Below are 16,590 nucleotides of genomic sequence, written 5' to 3'. Positions count from 1 at the left end.
TAGAAGATATTTTAATTGTGTGTTGAGGGGTTTAAGGTACTGAAATTTCAGAATGTTAATGACAGAGATGCTGTTCTTAAACAAGTGATCTTTATTCAGAAAATAAATAATTGCACTAGTATATTAGGACAACACCTATTCCTATTCAACCCTAAATGATTAAAAAACCTTCTATACATGTAGCATTTATCTAGGGAGAAACCTGATATGGGTGTGGACTGGTGTATAGCTTTCCAGTATACTTTGGCAATGCTTTAAAAATAGAACAGTAAAGACCTGTATCCTCAGCTTTTTTAGATGCATCCATGAGCATCCTCTAACACGGTGATGAAGTATGTATTGCATCCCTTTCTGTGCCTGATACAAAGAAGACTTATTTACAGCTTCCACCTACAGAGTCCTGCCTCTGCCCTAGATGTGTCTTGTGTCTTTTGCTTTTGCAGTCTCTTTTTTCAGTTCCTCACAAGAATAAAAAGATGAAGTTAATCCAGCTACTATTGCTATGTAACTTGAAAGTGGCCATCCTTGACTATTGGAGAGCAGACTTCTTAATAAAAAAGCCAAGTTTTGAAAATATCTAAAAGGGCACTGGCCAAATGCTCAGAGAAGATGAGCTTCATACCTTTGCTGTCATGACAAGCAATCCAGCAGTGAAACTATTTCAATAAAATTTGTGCATATCGTAGCTAAGATAGTAAGGAAAAGTGTGTGGCTCTGTGGGGTGAGGGAATAAACAAGGGGAAGGGTGGGCTGCTCTTGGGTTTGGGGTGGGGCGGTTCATCGCTTTTAAATTAACATACGTTTCATGTCCCTTCATGTCACAATTCCTGTGTATTCTGATTTTTGTGCTGTTGCTGAGTACAGCCAGTAAATCAAGTTTCTGTTGCAGAACTAATAAACTGATTTTATTCCATGTGATTCATGGAAATGCAGCTATGAAATAATTCATTGAAAAGTTGTGTATAACTGTTGAGCTTTCACAGAAGCTAGTAGAACACAATTTGAGTATGCCTTTGACATGTTAATTAGTTTTTTGAATAAATTGTTAGCACATCCAGGTTCTAGTTGAAAAAGTGAGTGAAACCAAATGCAGAATTGAAACTTTATATTACATTACTTGGGTGGGTTTGTTTAGCTTGAATATTCTGCCATAGCCTACCACACTGACTCTATATTTAACTTAAAAAGCCTGGGTAGTCCAAGTAGTTTAATTCATAAAGAGAAACCTGAAATGATGAAGCTGTACTTTTTGATTATAAATATTGAGATAGCAAGATGCTGAAAGGTGGGTTGGTATGTCCAGGGAAGTGTCTGTGACTAAACAACCTAAGGAATTAGATAAGGAGCTAGCAGTCAGGCAGTCCAGGAGGTGAAGAAACAGCCTGGCTGTGTTGCACCTTGTGGAAAGTGTCATAAGCCTGAACCATGTGAGGGCTCATAGGAAGAGATTCAATTGCTTTTTAAGGCTGAAAGCAAGAATTTATTAAAGACTTACCTAATTTAGGGCATCACTACTTTGTGAGTGTAGATTGAATTTCATAGAGCTGCCAAGAGAATGTTTTGGAGCTACGGAGAAGACTTGTCCCTGGATGTGAACTGTAGTGAGAGTCCATTATCAAACAGTAACAGTTTTGTTAATTTAATCATAGCAGAATCAAATCCTGGATACTAGTTGCTCTGAAATTCTTCATGATAAAATCCCAGAGGTTGCTTTTGGAGATCTGTGTGAGTGCTGTACAAGACACCTACTAATCAGCTTTCTAATAGTTAAATACAACTGATATAATGTCTAATAAAAGTTGATCTTCAGGGAGTGCTGTGGCAAGAACTTTAGACTGACAGTATGTATCAAACACTTTTTACTCCTGAGGTAGGTCAGAAGCTTTTTGGCAATAGTTTCAAAAAAACGAAAAGCCATAGGGTAGATACTAAACCTTACTGTTCTTCAGTGCAATTTCTGCTATTTCCTGGGTTAAATTATTGCAGGTTAGATTCTGAGGCATGATTTCTCAAATAAAACTGTAGCACACAGTAGTGCCTCTGGAGCCCCTCTAACTAACCAGAACTTACTTCATATGAGCTTTATGTGGCCAGCAGAGAGAGAAGCAGCACAAGAATCACCAATTGTATTCTGATTTTTTGCTTGGGATGTGCCCTTTTAAGGACCAGAGTGTACAAAGCTAGCCTCCACTGATAGAAATGATTGATACTGCCTTACGGGAATGTTAAGTACATAGATCTCCTAAAATGAGGCCATATTCAGAACTTCTGGTTAAATTTTAAAATTCCTCATTTTGTGTCATAATGAGCACTATTGTAACAGAAAACAAATTCATATAAATGGTCCTAAAGAGACAGCAAATTTTGCATTGGCTAAGATAATGGTGACATATCCAACTGGCACTATTGTCAAAATATTTTTTTTGCAAAGCAGCAAATGATTTTTCAATCTTTGAATAAGATCATGAACTCTACATAAATAGCTCCTGATTATCATGATGTTTAAAAAAGATCTTGCCAAGAACTGTGATGCATCTTGAAAATATGAGGAGCTAGAATGCTGAGGTTCTCACAGAGAACTCAGTATAAGATCCTTCAATAATAAAACCTTTGTCCAGGTTTGTGACAGTTAACACAGTGTAGCTATGATTTAAGACTGCGGTTTCACATTTTAATTGTTTACAAAGAACTAGATAAGAAATGTAACAACAAAGGACATGTCTTTGATCCAGCTGAGCCAGAACTGCTATTGTGAATCAAAGTAAAATTGAAGATGTTATGCTCATCAAGATGTAATGTGCAAGACATATCTCCTTACCTCTCTGAGCAATTGCCACTATTACTAAGCATATTTATCCCTACTTCTGTTTTCTCTTTGAACGGAGAAGGCATTATTAAGAAATTTCAGTCGCTTTCTGGAGTTTCAAGAAGTAATGTTTGACATTTGGAAGCAACAGATACTCCAGTTGCATAGCTGAGAGATCCAGAGTAGTTAGTGGACTCAGCTTACACTGGAAATGTCGGATCAAGCACATACAAGGATTTCTTTCAATAAAATAAACAGAAAGTAGACTGTTATTGAGGTGTTCTTCTATCTTTAACTCCATCTAGAATTTCCTTCGCTCTTCATACATGTCTAAGTCTTGTACTATTCTTTTTTATGATTATAAGCTTTGTAGGATTAACAGAATGGAAATTGTAGTCACAACTGTCTGCATGTAACAGTGAATTTAAAGTTAGACAAACTGTATATTGTGCAAGAGAGTGAATTGCTTTTTGTTTCATGTTCTCTTTTTAAAAGTTCTTTGATGCAAGATAGGTTGTACAAACAAATACCATTTACTAAAAATCATCCAGAGAGTAGCAATTGATAGATTCCTGTTGAGGAACCATAATATATTAAATTCTTGTGTGATGTGACAACAAATACTAATAATTTCAAATTTTTACATTGGAAATTGGAAAACACTTTTCTAATACTGAGAAAAAAAACTGGAAGATGATTGTTCTGCTGCTCAAATGATTTCTTTAAGCAATTTTTTGCTTTGTTTTACAAAGAAGAAATAACTGAAAAAAACCCGGACTGTATGGAGGTGTGAGCTTCTATGTTTAGTAGTAGATGATCTTGTTAAAGGGGAAAATTGCTATGCTATGGCCAAATACACTTCTCTACATCTGTGACTGTAGTTTCCAAATGCAGGTTTAATTTTATATCTTTCATTTTTCTCAGCCTGCCTTCATTTCTCTGTCTTGATCTGTTCCTGAATTTTATTCAGAGACTTAGAGCTTTTGTTTATTAAACATAAGCAGTTAAAGTAAATAGCACTGCCCTTACTAGTGTTCTTTCAGTCATTTCCCCATTTGTTATTGTGTTCTTTATCAAGAACAAAATACATTTTGGTCTTTTGGAAATGACTTGCTTGTAAATCTAACCATTTTCACCTGGATGGAAATGTAATTATAAGGGAATGTTGCGAGTTCTGCTAGGGTCTACTTAAAATTTGGTGTTAGGGTTGTTTGGGTTTTTTTAATAAATAAGCACTACTCTGTGAAGCTAAGGAAAGAGTGGCCTTAAAAATTACTGCAGTAGAAGTACAGTTGGAGAGATAAATGTATTAGAATTTGAACCTGATACTGACACTTAATATGCAGTAAGATACATACTGTTTTTAAAATATGGTAAAGAAATAATTTTTTTGGGGACCATCACTTTTCAGATTTTTGTAAACTGATTTTTTTTGCTCTATTGGAGTCAGCAGTACCAGGTGCTGTCAATCTGTTATTACCAGAGAATGTGCTCCATGACCTGTCTTGTAGAGAATACACTATTAATTATGACTTTTTTCTTCCTTTTGTATTTTGGAGGTGGTCTTCCTAAATCCCTTTCTTCTGTGTACCACCTCTTCCTCAACCCTTTGGAAAAGGAAAAGGTAAACTATTTGCCATTTACAAGGTAAAACCATTAGTGCCTCTGAAGCAGTATAGCTGCTCTGGTAATGGCAAATTGATTATATTGTATTGCTTGACAATCCCATTGGAGCTGGCTGATTGTGCTGTTTAGATTATAGTTTAGTTTAAGGTGTTTTCTGGTAAGTGCATATCAAAATCTAAATGTAAGGTTTCTTTTTATTGTCAGTATTCATTTTAATACCACTCTAAAGAAAATCTGTACTTAATGAAGTAGAAATTCTGAATTTTATGTATAAGAAAAATCCTCATGTCTCTTGTCCTAGTGAGTGAATGCATGGTTTAGCACTTAGCTGAAATAATGCAGTTTCATGGAGCTATGTGTATTGACTGTGGCTATATTTCAGCTGTTACAGGCAGACAAAAGACTAACAATAAAACCTGATTCAATACATGTAAACAATGTTGATTTTATTTTCTTCTTTTATTAATTTAGTTTTAATTTCTAATTAGTTGTTCTAAATGTTATTTAGTAGACTCTCTGCAAACTACATCAAACACCTTGTCAGTATGTGACATTGCTGTTTGCAGCATCAGCTTCCACTTTCATATATTGTTTTTGCATGCAGTACGAAGGCTCTGATAAACTCTTGAACTACCCTAATAAGTAGATGAGAGCTTCAGTGTCTGGGAAGTGAACATAGCTAAACGTGGTTTCATGTAATTTCTAGAAATGTAGGGGAAAACTTCCTTCCAGAATTGTAGTTTGGAATAAACTTTCTTGCGTGCCTGGGTGCATGTAGTCCGAGGCAGCGAACTGTGCTGTTTCTCTTCTTTAAAGTTTGTAGCCATCTTGGGACTAGCTTTTAAACAGCTATTCTGTGCAGTAGCAGACTGTCTTCTGAGGCCTACAAAAAGGAAAATATATATTATAACTTTGATCCTACAGAAAAAGTACGGTTTTATGTGGTCCAACTGAGACGTTAAAAAAAACCAGTTACATAAACTCCTACAAAATCTGTTGCTTTTGTTATTGTATTTTACTAGAGAATGCATTTGAGGTTGAAGTGCATTTTCTAAGTCAAACTTTTTGAGATTTACAATATTATGGTCACATAAAGTAAGAACAAAAATTTTTGATGTCTTTCTGAAACTTTTTCTGATTTATGCAGGAATGGTTTTAATCATATGATTAAACATATAAAAATTTTATGAAGTGTGATGGTTACATTTGTTTTGTCCTAATTAGGTGTCAGGCTGTTTTGATTTTAAAATTTTACTCTTTAAACACTATTTAGGTTAATAAAATCTGAAATATATTGCCTGAAAATACTCTTCCTCTCTTTAAAGGATACCTTGATTGTGTGGTCTGAAGCTGAAAATTATGATTTGGCACTTAGCTTTCAAGAAAAAGCGGGTTGTGATGAAATATGGGAAAAAATATGTCAGGTAAGTTTGATAAATGTAAGATTGAACATCCTAATTAATTTTAATGTTTGTGTTCAAAACTTAAAGGCTGTTCTGAGAGGTGAATTTGAGCAATAGTAGATAGAAAGTAAAAACTACCGCTTCAGCCAGCTCTCCCAGATTTTGCATTTTTAAATTTGAAAACTTTCTCGTTCCTCCAGAAATTTAATACAAACCTAATCTAAGTTTTGGGTACTTTTTAAGATAATTTTCAAGTCTTTCTACTCAGTGTAACTTTTTAGCTGTGTTTTCATCCAAGGAAATGAAGCTCAAAATGAGTTAGAAAGTTGCCTAACAAGTAATGTCATAATTAACTTTTTGCAGGATAGCCTTAAGGGAAAAGATTACCTATGAAGTTTTATTGTAGAGAGAAGAATGCATGTGAGCTCTTAGTGAGTTTTATAGTGTATTTCTTCCAGAATATACTGCAATATATAAATTTTATATGGTATGTTTAATAAAACCATATTTTATTTACATTTCTCTTTCTGCATTTCTCATTCTTCTGTTTCAGGTGAGGGGAATACTGAGTTTCTCTCAGAACTTTTTTCTATATAAATGTTTCCAGGCTATGAAAGATTGATCTGATAGCAGGAGATGGCTCCATCCCTTTATCGTCACCCTAATGTTCTAAGAAATCAAACAATGTATATGTAGCATGTGTATATTTTAACATACATTTTACCACCACAACCAGATGACTGTATAGTCATTGAATCAGTATTGTTCGTAATATTTGTTTGGGTATTAACTATTGACCCAAAAGAGTTAAATCAATACATTCACTGATGTTAGTTCACTTTCTCAGTTCTTGTTTAGGTTTTTTCTTCCCTTCAGGGCATTACAACTTCTCTTTTTTCTGTGCTACATTATGATGCTAGTATGATATGGGATTTCTCTATATTATTCTAAATCTTTCTTTGCACTCTATTTCTGTTCTTAACTAACATCTAGCTCTCCCCACTCTGTGTTTTGAAGTTCATTCTTACCGATTACAGAAACAAAGCAAAAGAAATCTGGTTTCACAATTACATGTGTATAGATTGTTCCTTTTTTTAAGAATGAGTCTTTTCAGCAGTTTACCACTTATTTATATAAGTACAGAAACATTTCCAATAACCTTAGCAGTCAATGGCCCAAAACCTGGGGACAGAAACAAAGCGGGGAAGGGGGAAGTTTTGTTCTTAGGAAACACCCAGATAAGAAGTCCAACTTCCTCACCCTAATGTAAAGGTCTAATATTTTTGTAGGAAACCAGTGTCTTTACATCCTGTTCTGAGGCCATTCTATTGTAATTGTGTCTAGTGTACTTCACAGATCTTAAGCTTCCTCAGTCATTAAAACTTCTTCTAAAAGGAAAGCTTTGATACCATTTATAGAGAAAGTGGTTGCTGCTGTGTAAGCAGAACAATATGTTTGGTTTAGCAGCATTCTGAGTATTAGTTTGCTGTTATAAATGAAACATTATTTCTCCCAGGGGTCTTTTGCCGATTTTCAAGATTAAAAGCAGCAGCACCTTCTACTGTTCTGCACAGCAGTGCTTCTCTGAATTTGACACATCAGACTCCAAGCAGATGCTAAAATTAAGATGTCATTAAAGATGATACACTCTGGTGCCCAAGCATCTGTGTATTTTTTTACTAATTCATACTTTCCACAGTTTCCTCATATCTCTGGAGAGATCTTTGCGAGTCCTGTGCATTCTTTTTCTGACAGTCAGTTTTCCACTATTCTTTTGTCAGTGTTGGTTTGAGATCTTTTGTTCTTCAGAGAAGATTCTGTGTCTCTGTTGAGTATTTAGAAAGTGCACAATAACAGATTTTGACTTGCAGCTCTCCAGAACTAAAAACAACAGATAAATTAGCAAGACTGGCCTCTCTCCTCTGTTAGAGGTAGTGGAAGCTTTTGAAAAGCATCAAGAACAGTTAATAACCTATAGATAAATGTTTAAAGCTATCACTAGAATAATGTAATACTGATTTGCATTTGAAAATCTGTCTGCAGAGAATAAAGACTGGAAACAAACGGCTTAGTTCAGTAGTCTATTAAGAAGTTGCCATCCATATTAATAATGCAAATTTCTGGGTTTTTTTTAAGTACTCAGAAAATGTAGGTTTTTTTCCTTATTCTTCTTCCCATTTTTAGAAAATAAAGTTAGATGTCTAATGTAGGAACAGTTCTATAAAGCTTTCTATTTGAAGAAATCTTCTCATTATCTCTTTTATTTTCCAAACCAGCTATACTCAATGTCAGACTAGATTTGCATTTCTGTTTTGCCCATACAAAATAAAAATGTGTGATACTTAAATGTTATTTTTTCGAAAGTGTTCAAGTAACAGTAAAATGAAACTCCATTTTTGACACATTTTATTTTGTAGGTCCAAGGCAAAGACCCTTCTGTCGATATTACTCAGGATCTTGTTGATGAATCTGAGGAGGAACGCTTTGATGATATGTCATCACCAGGTCTAGAATTGCCATCCTGTGAACTCAGCCGACTAGAAGAAATCGCAGAACTTGTGGCATCTTCGCTGCCTTCACCGTTACGTCGTGAAAAACTCGCACTAGCACTGGAAAATGAGGGTTATATTAAGAAGCTCTTAGAAATTTTTCATGTGTGCGAAGACTTGGAGAACATTGAAGGACTACACCACTTATACGAAATTATTAAGGGAATCTTCCTTTTGAACAGAACTGCACTTTTTGAAGTCATGTTTTCCGAGGAATGTATAATGGATGTAATTGGATGCCTAGAATATGATCCGTCTTTATCACAGTCACGGAAACACAGGGAATTTCTGACTAAAACAGCAAAATTTAAAGAGGTGATACCTATATCTGATCCAGAGCTGAAGCAAAAAATACATCAGACATACAGAGTACAGTATATTCAAGATATGGTCCTACCCACTCCCTCAGTTTTTGAGGAAAATATGCTATCAACACTTCATTCTTTCATCTTTTTTAATAAAGTGGAAATAGTTGGCATGTTACAGGTAAGTTTCAAAAATTCATGGTCTCATGCTTTCTTGGGCAGAGAAAGTCAGGTGATTATTCTTGGGAAGATTGAGGTGCTTCAGTGGAACCTTCACTTCTGTGATTGTGTAAGTGATTGTGGAGTGTGACAGAAAAGACATTGATTTGAGTACTGAGTTGTCAAATACACATTCTTTAGTTTCTGGATTTGGGCTAGATTCTCTGTAACTGATTTAAATGGAGCAAACATGTAGAATATTGAATAAGGTTCTTTGGAATGAGTAGTATTGTTTGCACTTTGAATCTTTGATTTACATTAACAGTAGTTTTGAGGGTCATTGTTTTTGTGTTTTGGGACTTTCTAGTCACCAGACTTAGGGATATCTTTTGTCATGTTACCATAAAAAAAAATCCCATTGCCTAAATTTCACAATATAATCTCCTATCATGATGTAGCTTTTGCTAATTTTAAATTAAGTCAGCTGTTTAGAAAGTACAGATTAAGAACATGAGACCACTTTAGATGCATGTATGTTTTCTTGCTTTGTCTTAATAAATCCCTAAATAATGGTGCTTGGAATTACCAGTTTTTCATGAAGTGTGTCTTACTGCAAATGTAAAGAGATTATGTGATGCTTTACACAGTTTACCAATGTCTTAGGTGTTCTGCACCAACCCATGAACTTTGTGAATGGTATTAGAAGCTGGTGGCACATCTCTGTAAGAGGAGCTTTCAGCTAACTCAGCAAAGTGTTACAGCACATGTATTTTGGTTTGTAGAAGTTAATTATCATTATCTTATTTCTCCCAGGGTTTAATCAATGAATAGTCACTGTCGTTGTAGGGGCTGTCTGATCTGGAGAAATGGACCAAGTGTTAGATGTTACTGACTACTTGAACCATATTTATCTCAGTTTGACTCACAGGGTGTGTACCCTGTATAATTTCATGGAAAATACATAGCAAAGGAGAGTAAAAATTCCTTTTGCAAACTCCTAGAGCAAATAATTGTCAAAACTAAGCCTCACAACTTTTCCTCCATCACACTCGGTTATCAGAATACTGATATTACTTAATCCACTCACTTGGAGCTTTAATCTGTCAGATGAAATACCTTGGGCATCTTCAGTAGTACTAGGCCCCAGCTTGTGCCCTGGTGAACCAAACTGTTCGTGTCTGTATGTGTGTCCTTGATAAACAAAGTCACAGTTGCTTATCTGAAACAGTCAGAAGGCCTTATTTGGAGTTGCCAGTTTGAAAAAGTTTATAAGTCTGACTTGGAGAGAATGTTGAAGAAGATTCAGTTAAGGGGTCTCTTACTAGAGCATCCAGTATGACTATTGTCTCAAAAATGTCTTGCCCTCTTTGCAAGGGTTGCTAAAAGCAAATTTTTGAAGTTTATACATTTTGACTTGGGCTGGGGGCAGGGGGAGGAATTTTTCAGGACAGTGAAAAATTGATTGGTGACAGTGGCTGATTCTGAGAGGAATCTTGAGCTTCGGAAAAGAAACTGGGCGAGGGAAAAGAGGGCCTGATCCTGCAAGTCATTAAGGGTGTGTTTGCCAGACATCCCAAGATAACTTAGTACTGAGGACAAGAGACTGATGAGTTTCCTTTTTTCTTTCTCTTACAACTTGTGTTAGGTTAATAGATGTGGGGTAGGCTTAAGTTAGAATATCAAGTTTTTGTGTGGTGTTGCCAGACTTGTTAGTTGCAGTTTACAGTTGAAATGATGGCTCAGATCTGATTTTGATTTGTTGTGGGGCAGCAGATTTTTGAACATTATCTTCACTGCTGTTCTCTATGGTTGAGAGTAAAGTATACTTCATATATGTTGGAGCCAGAAGAATTAACATTGCATTTCAAAGTTAGATAAACATTTGGAATTGTTGAAGTGCTTTCCTCAGCTTTGAGTAACCCAGAATGAGAGCGCACAAGGAACATAATACAGCCTATGCTAGGAAATGCTATACTGCATTTCCTAGTACTTTCACAGTATAGCTCTCTATCAAGGAGGGAGAGCTCCCTGAGTTTATAAGTAAGAATCTGTCAGAAGTAATATGACATTGTTGATCAGTTTCTGGTTTTGAGGGAATTAGAAAAGACTCACAAATTATGTGTCCATTGCATTTCTAAGAGTTTAAAAGGCTTGATTGGTTGATTGATTATTGATTGATTAATTTATTTTTCAAGTTCTTGCAATGTAGCTCTAACCCAAGGTTTCAGCCTACTTACCTGACATTTATTTATTCATTTATTCATAGAGCAGTAGGCCAGGTTGCGTTTTTCTGTAATCTCTGCATTCTAGTTTCATTTCATTCCCCCATTCCTACAGTCTGTGTATAAAATATATGATACTATTTCTTCCCATTTCTTTATGCAGAATAAATAATGCTCTGAGAACTGAATTAAAAAGCTGATTTTGTTGATTTCACTTCCATAACCAATTCCTAAGGGCTTTCTTCCATTCACGTGTGGTTTAACATCATGTGCTCCTGCAGCTGGTATTCCAATACTTAGGATGTGTGGAGGGGGTTTTACTTCATGAAGGATGTAGAGTTCTCTGTAGTTCCTGGCATTCATTATTTTAGATCTTCTGAGATCTTAGTACTCACTAACCTTACACGTGTACTTAAGATGTGGTTTCTTTTAGAAGTCTGAAAAGAAGAAAAGACTCTGGGATGCCTCATGGTGGTTTATTGGAAGCCGTGGATGAGTCTCAAGTTCTTAGTACATGCATAATAAAGGCTGTTAATGTCTCTGCTGTTGACTTTAGGTTGTCTCTCTTGGACCATTGAGGATTTGGCAAAAGAGATCTCTTTTAGGGAAATTTCACTTGACAGAATGAAAGTAAACTTCCTGAGTAGCTGATACCCCATGACATCCTGCAGCTCTTGTGTGTACAGTTGAGTTGCTGGGAATTCTTTTCTCTCTCTTTCTGTCTGTGAAGGAAAGGAAAAGAAAAACTCTTACCTACGTCATGGAAAAAAGTGAGCTGTAATGAGGTCTTTCCGTGTCAGGCTGTGTATTAACCAAAGTGGCACCTTACAGTACTCTCAATTAACTCAGCCAGACTGTAGTTTCAGAGAAGTGACTAGAAGTTTGTACTAGACTGTACAGATTGTGTCTTATGCTTTTTGACAAGCTGACTTCACTCAAAACTATCTCTGTTTTATTTAAGGCATTTACTGTCAAGATAGGCCATATATGGTCATTAAAGGTCACCTACATTTAAAGTCAGTTTTTCAGTTATAATTTGTATTGTAGATGAGAATATGCTGATTATTCAGAGTTCTGGCTTTATTAGAGAGACTTTGCATGAGTTTAAAAAAATAAATTCTGTAGTATTGGAAGATACTTGCTTCGATCATTTTGCTTGCTTTGGTAGGTAAAATAACTGTTGTCCTTTCGTGATAAAACCAAAAATAATGCATAAGTAACCCTTGGCATTAGGGTTATGAACCACATTTTTCTGTTCTTCAAGAAGGTTAGCTTTCTCATAAGCTTTATAAAAATATGCTTACATTGATGGGCTTTTCTGAGAACTGGAGGTTAGTTTGTTTGTGGCTTAATTTTATAAGATAAGTAATTTTAAGTGAGCATGTCAACATCGCATTAAATGACATACTGTTGTTGCATGATGAATGGTAAAGCCAGAAAATAGTATTCCCAGCCTGCAGAACTAACTGCTGTGAAAATCTACTCAATTACAGATTTTGTCATTCACAGTGTGCAAGATATGAAAGAGGTATATAACATTCTTTTGCAATTTCAGCCCCTCCTAATATGCTCTTACTGCTTGGGGTCCAGCCTGTTCTAGTCTTGAGATGTCATAGCCACCAAGAAACCTTGCTGAAACATGGAGTTGTCCAAGTTTTGAGAGTGGGGGTGGGACAGGTAAGTGGTGTTTCTTGCTTTATATGACGCTCTTTTGCAATTTAAAAAAAAATATACTAATATGCACACTGGAGTTCTTTCCCTTTGTATTATTAACTAGTTCATAAAAAAACAAACAACTTGCAAAACTGCGCCATAGAGTGAGCAAACACTATTTCCTTCTGTTCTCTCCCACTTTTCTCATTAGTGTGGTTTTTTTTTTTGCCAGCAAGACCACGCAATGTCTTTATCTTCCACAATTAAAGAATATTATTAGGATTACTTTTGGGTATGTGCACTTAGACTTGAAGGTCTTTAATTTTCAGGAAAGTGGAGAGTAGAAGGGGAAAATTGTACATACGTTATAATAGGTTTTGTGTGTGGTAGAGCAGTGATCAGATGGTATTGTTGTACTGGTAAATCAGAATTTTTAAATACAAAAGGCATATTACTGATAGTCCCTATATCCCTTCTCAAGAGCTAAAAAATTGCAGGTATTTAGGTACATCTGTATATTTTACTGTATTTATGTGTAATGATAGACAGGTTTTCATTTTGAAACTGGTTTTACAGATAGTTGCTTATTCTTAACAGAGTTCTGTAGATGCAAACATAATTATCTGTAGTTGTTTTAGAGGAAGATTCGTGTTAGTGCATACTGATAGTTTTGCCCAAATCCAGTTTGCTTTCTTACAGTAGTTGGCTAAGGAATAACTGGAGGTTTGCTTTCAGCAAAATTCACTTTGCAGTAAAGTGAATTCCTCCTTTCTGGGGGAAATGACTTGGTGAAAGGCATTTGCAAGTGGTGCATGCTCGTGATTTTTGGGATTAACTTTTAGAAAATTATGTAGAAAATTATGTAGAAAATTATTTTCCACATGTTCAGAAACTATGAAAGTGGTTTGGTGGATCTTGCTACTTTTCCAGCATGTTGATTCAAGTAAAAGTAATGCATGATAAAGGCATGTGTGGAAGGACAGTCTGATATAAAGATTTTAAAGTAAGAAATCTTTTGTGTGGTAGCAGGAAGGAATGTATGTTTGAAGTGGTAATCATCTGTTTGCTAGTAATATTTTATGAAAATGTCACTTTATGAGTTAACACATTGTTTCAGCCCAAAATGAATATGGAGGTGGAATATAGGATGGAATGTGTGCTGTCTTTACAGTTTAGGTGGTGTTGAGTTTCTTGGATTTATTTTTTTTTTGAGAAAAGTATGTTTTATGTCATTTATCTGTAATCACAGACACAAAATTACGTGGTGACTGAATGTTAATTACAATTAAGGTTTTACGCTTAAGGCCTGGTTTTGAAGAATCCTTTTTTAAGTGCCCTTTGTAAGGAGGAGGGCTACTTTGGAAGTTGAATCACAAATGTAAATAATGTCCTTTTTTGTGACCCTGGCTTATCTGTGGGTTTTTTTGTTTTTAAAGTCATAAATGATTGAGTGAGTTGTTGGCCTGGCTTCTTTTTATCTTCATGAGCTTTGAAATGTATTAAATATAGAAGCATCTACTTAGATCTTGCAAGGCATAAATGAGTATACTTAGTGTCTGGTATATAAACATGGTTTAAGTATTGGACTTGTAATAATTTCTGTGCCTGTGGAAAGTACCTAGAATCCACAATTACATCATAAACTGTTGTTTGCAGTCTGGTTTTCTTGGAAAGCAGTTGTAACCATGACAGCTTCTAAGGTACAGCTAAAAGCATTTTGATACTTGGCTACATGAAAAGATCACATACTGCAGAGAATTGTGCGTTTGCACTGTGTTCACAGACATACTTGGAGGAATTTTTGCAAGTTAAAAAAAAAAAAAAAAAAAGAATTAAGTTTGTGTAATTCTGTCATTCTGTGTTGGTGCTTTGTGACTTCCAAGATATGTGAACTCTGCTCTCAGGCTGTGCATTTCCACAGATCTTGGCAGTATTGTTCAGGAATGTTTCTTTATATATATTGCTCTTGTCAGTAATTTGTCAGCTTGAGAATCTTGTATTTAGAATGTTCTTTGCAGTGACAATTTTTCTGTATATGTGAGAGGATTGGGTCTTTTCTCATGAACAGCAACCTGTCTGCCTTTCATTAAGCATCTGGAATGTGATAAAGGCTAAACACTTTTCAGGGCTAAACTATAAGTGTGAAGTTAGTAGTAAGTTGTTTTTATTTTCTTGAAAGAAGTGTCATTTACTGCATATTATCCATTCAAGGGTGGGATGTTTCAATCACTCAGATCCATCTTAATTTGTCTGATTTTAAATAGGTCATGGTTGTTCTGGGGCTTAGAGATTTCAGGTAATCTTGTTAGTTTAAAAGTGCAAGGTATTTGATGGGGTTTGGGAGAGGACATGACATGGAGAATGTTTCAGTATTATATTTCATGCAGAATTGTAAAAATACTGCATTGTAGTCTATATTTGGAACACTGGAAAATAGTTATGTACTGACCTTCTGCACATTCTTCTGAAACATTAAGTGCTAGCACTGAAATCTTAATCACTTGCCAGTTTTAAGTTCCCTCTACAAGTCCCACATGTATGCAAGCCCAATACCAGCGTGAGCGTGTTGGCCTCTGCTGCAGCCAGCCATGTCTTGGACAGGTCAGGGATGTGGTGGGATCTGGTCAGAGAGCTGAGCTGGGGTCCTGCCCACGCCTTCCTGCCCAGCCAGCTCCTGCTGCTCTGCCATGTAGTGCCAGATATGCAGCTTCCCCAGATGACTGTCTCTGGGCACTGAAGTGGGTCATAAATGAGACCCACATATCACCAACAGTACAGGGTCTCTCCTCCTTCCACAGCATAAAACCCCCAGACTGATGCTTGAGTAATACTGTATACATTCTTTTTTTTTTTATTTTTTTTTTTTTCCTTCCAGAGGTACACTGCTTACGGCTCTTACATATGTGAGAGCCATGATTATCTGCTGCTGAAGTTTCCATTATTCTTTCACGGTGATCATAAGATTTTCTGTAATATTGACTTCCCTTACTCTCAGATATCACGGAAGAGATGAAAAGTTGCTTTCACCGTGAGAATGGAAATAAGGGGTTATGCTTTCCAACTGTGCTAAGTATGCATCTTCCCCATAGTTTTCATAGATAAGATTAGTTCTATATCTTGATCAAAACAGTGAAAAGAGAAAGGAAAGCAAACTATGTGGCCTTCTCCTAAATGCACTGCTAATCATGGAAAAGAACCTGAATATTCTTCAAAATAATTGGGTTTTATGGGGTTTTGTTTTGTTTGGGGTTGTTGGTTTTTTTTTTTTTTTAATTTCAGTGGCTAAATATGTTAGTACGTCTACTGTGGCTTACTTACATTACCTGTGATGTCTAGTGAGTTAAATATTAGAACAGAAAACTTACAAAGCTGTATAACAGCTGGATAGCAGGTAGTCAAACGACCTTGAATTCTCCCATCAAAGCTTGAGGTATGTTTCTTGAAATCAAATCCCTTAATAGTTGTTTTGAACATATTTCACTGTTGATATCTGCAAGTCAAAATTTACATCTGTACTTGATCCTCCAGAGTGAATTTTGGTATATTTCAAATGAGGCCTCTCCTTTCTCCTTTTGTTATGATTTTGAAGCAGTCACGGAAGCAGCACCTGAACTTGTGTCCAGAAATCACTCTTTTTTGTTGTCTGTTGGGTCAGGCTAGGAGCACAGCTCAGCATCACACAAGAGAAACATGGCATGTTCTAAATACAAGGTTTACCTTATAGTGAGTGCAGTGAGACATAGTAGCTCATGCCAACCTGTTTTGGATTTATCTGTTGTGCAGTGCCGTGTAGAGATGCCAGTTGTGTTGTGTCAGTGTCTTTGCAGACTTAGCATGGTGTGCTATCAGAACTGAGGTACTCACTTC

At 35.9% G+C, this 16,590-nt stretch overlaps 1 protein-coding gene across 1 annotated transcript in view; it reads left to right on the top strand.

The window, feature by feature from the left end:
* Positions 1 to 16,590, top strand: part of PPP4R3A (protein phosphatase 4 regulatory subunit 3A) — a 41,255-nt gene that overhangs the window by 11,488 nt on the left and 13,177 nt on the right. Inside the window, exons 3-4 of the mRNA XM_058844268.1 lie at positions 5,758 to 5,856; positions 8,253 to 8,870. Coding sequence (XP_058700251.1) covers positions 5,758 to 5,856; positions 8,253 to 8,870 — 717 coding nt within the window. The remainder of the gene's footprint in view (positions 1 to 5,757; positions 5,857 to 8,252; positions 8,871 to 16,590) is intronic.

This window comes from Poecile atricapillus, chromosome 1, assembly GCF_030490865.1.
Source record: "Poecile atricapillus isolate bPoeAtr1 chromosome 1, bPoeAtr1.hap1, whole genome shotgun sequence".
NCBI classification, from domain to species: Eukaryota; Metazoa; Chordata; class Aves; order Passeriformes; family Paridae; genus Poecile; species Poecile atricapillus.
Note: the sequence above shows the minus strand (reverse complement) of the source record. Positions and strands in the feature narration are given on the sequence as shown.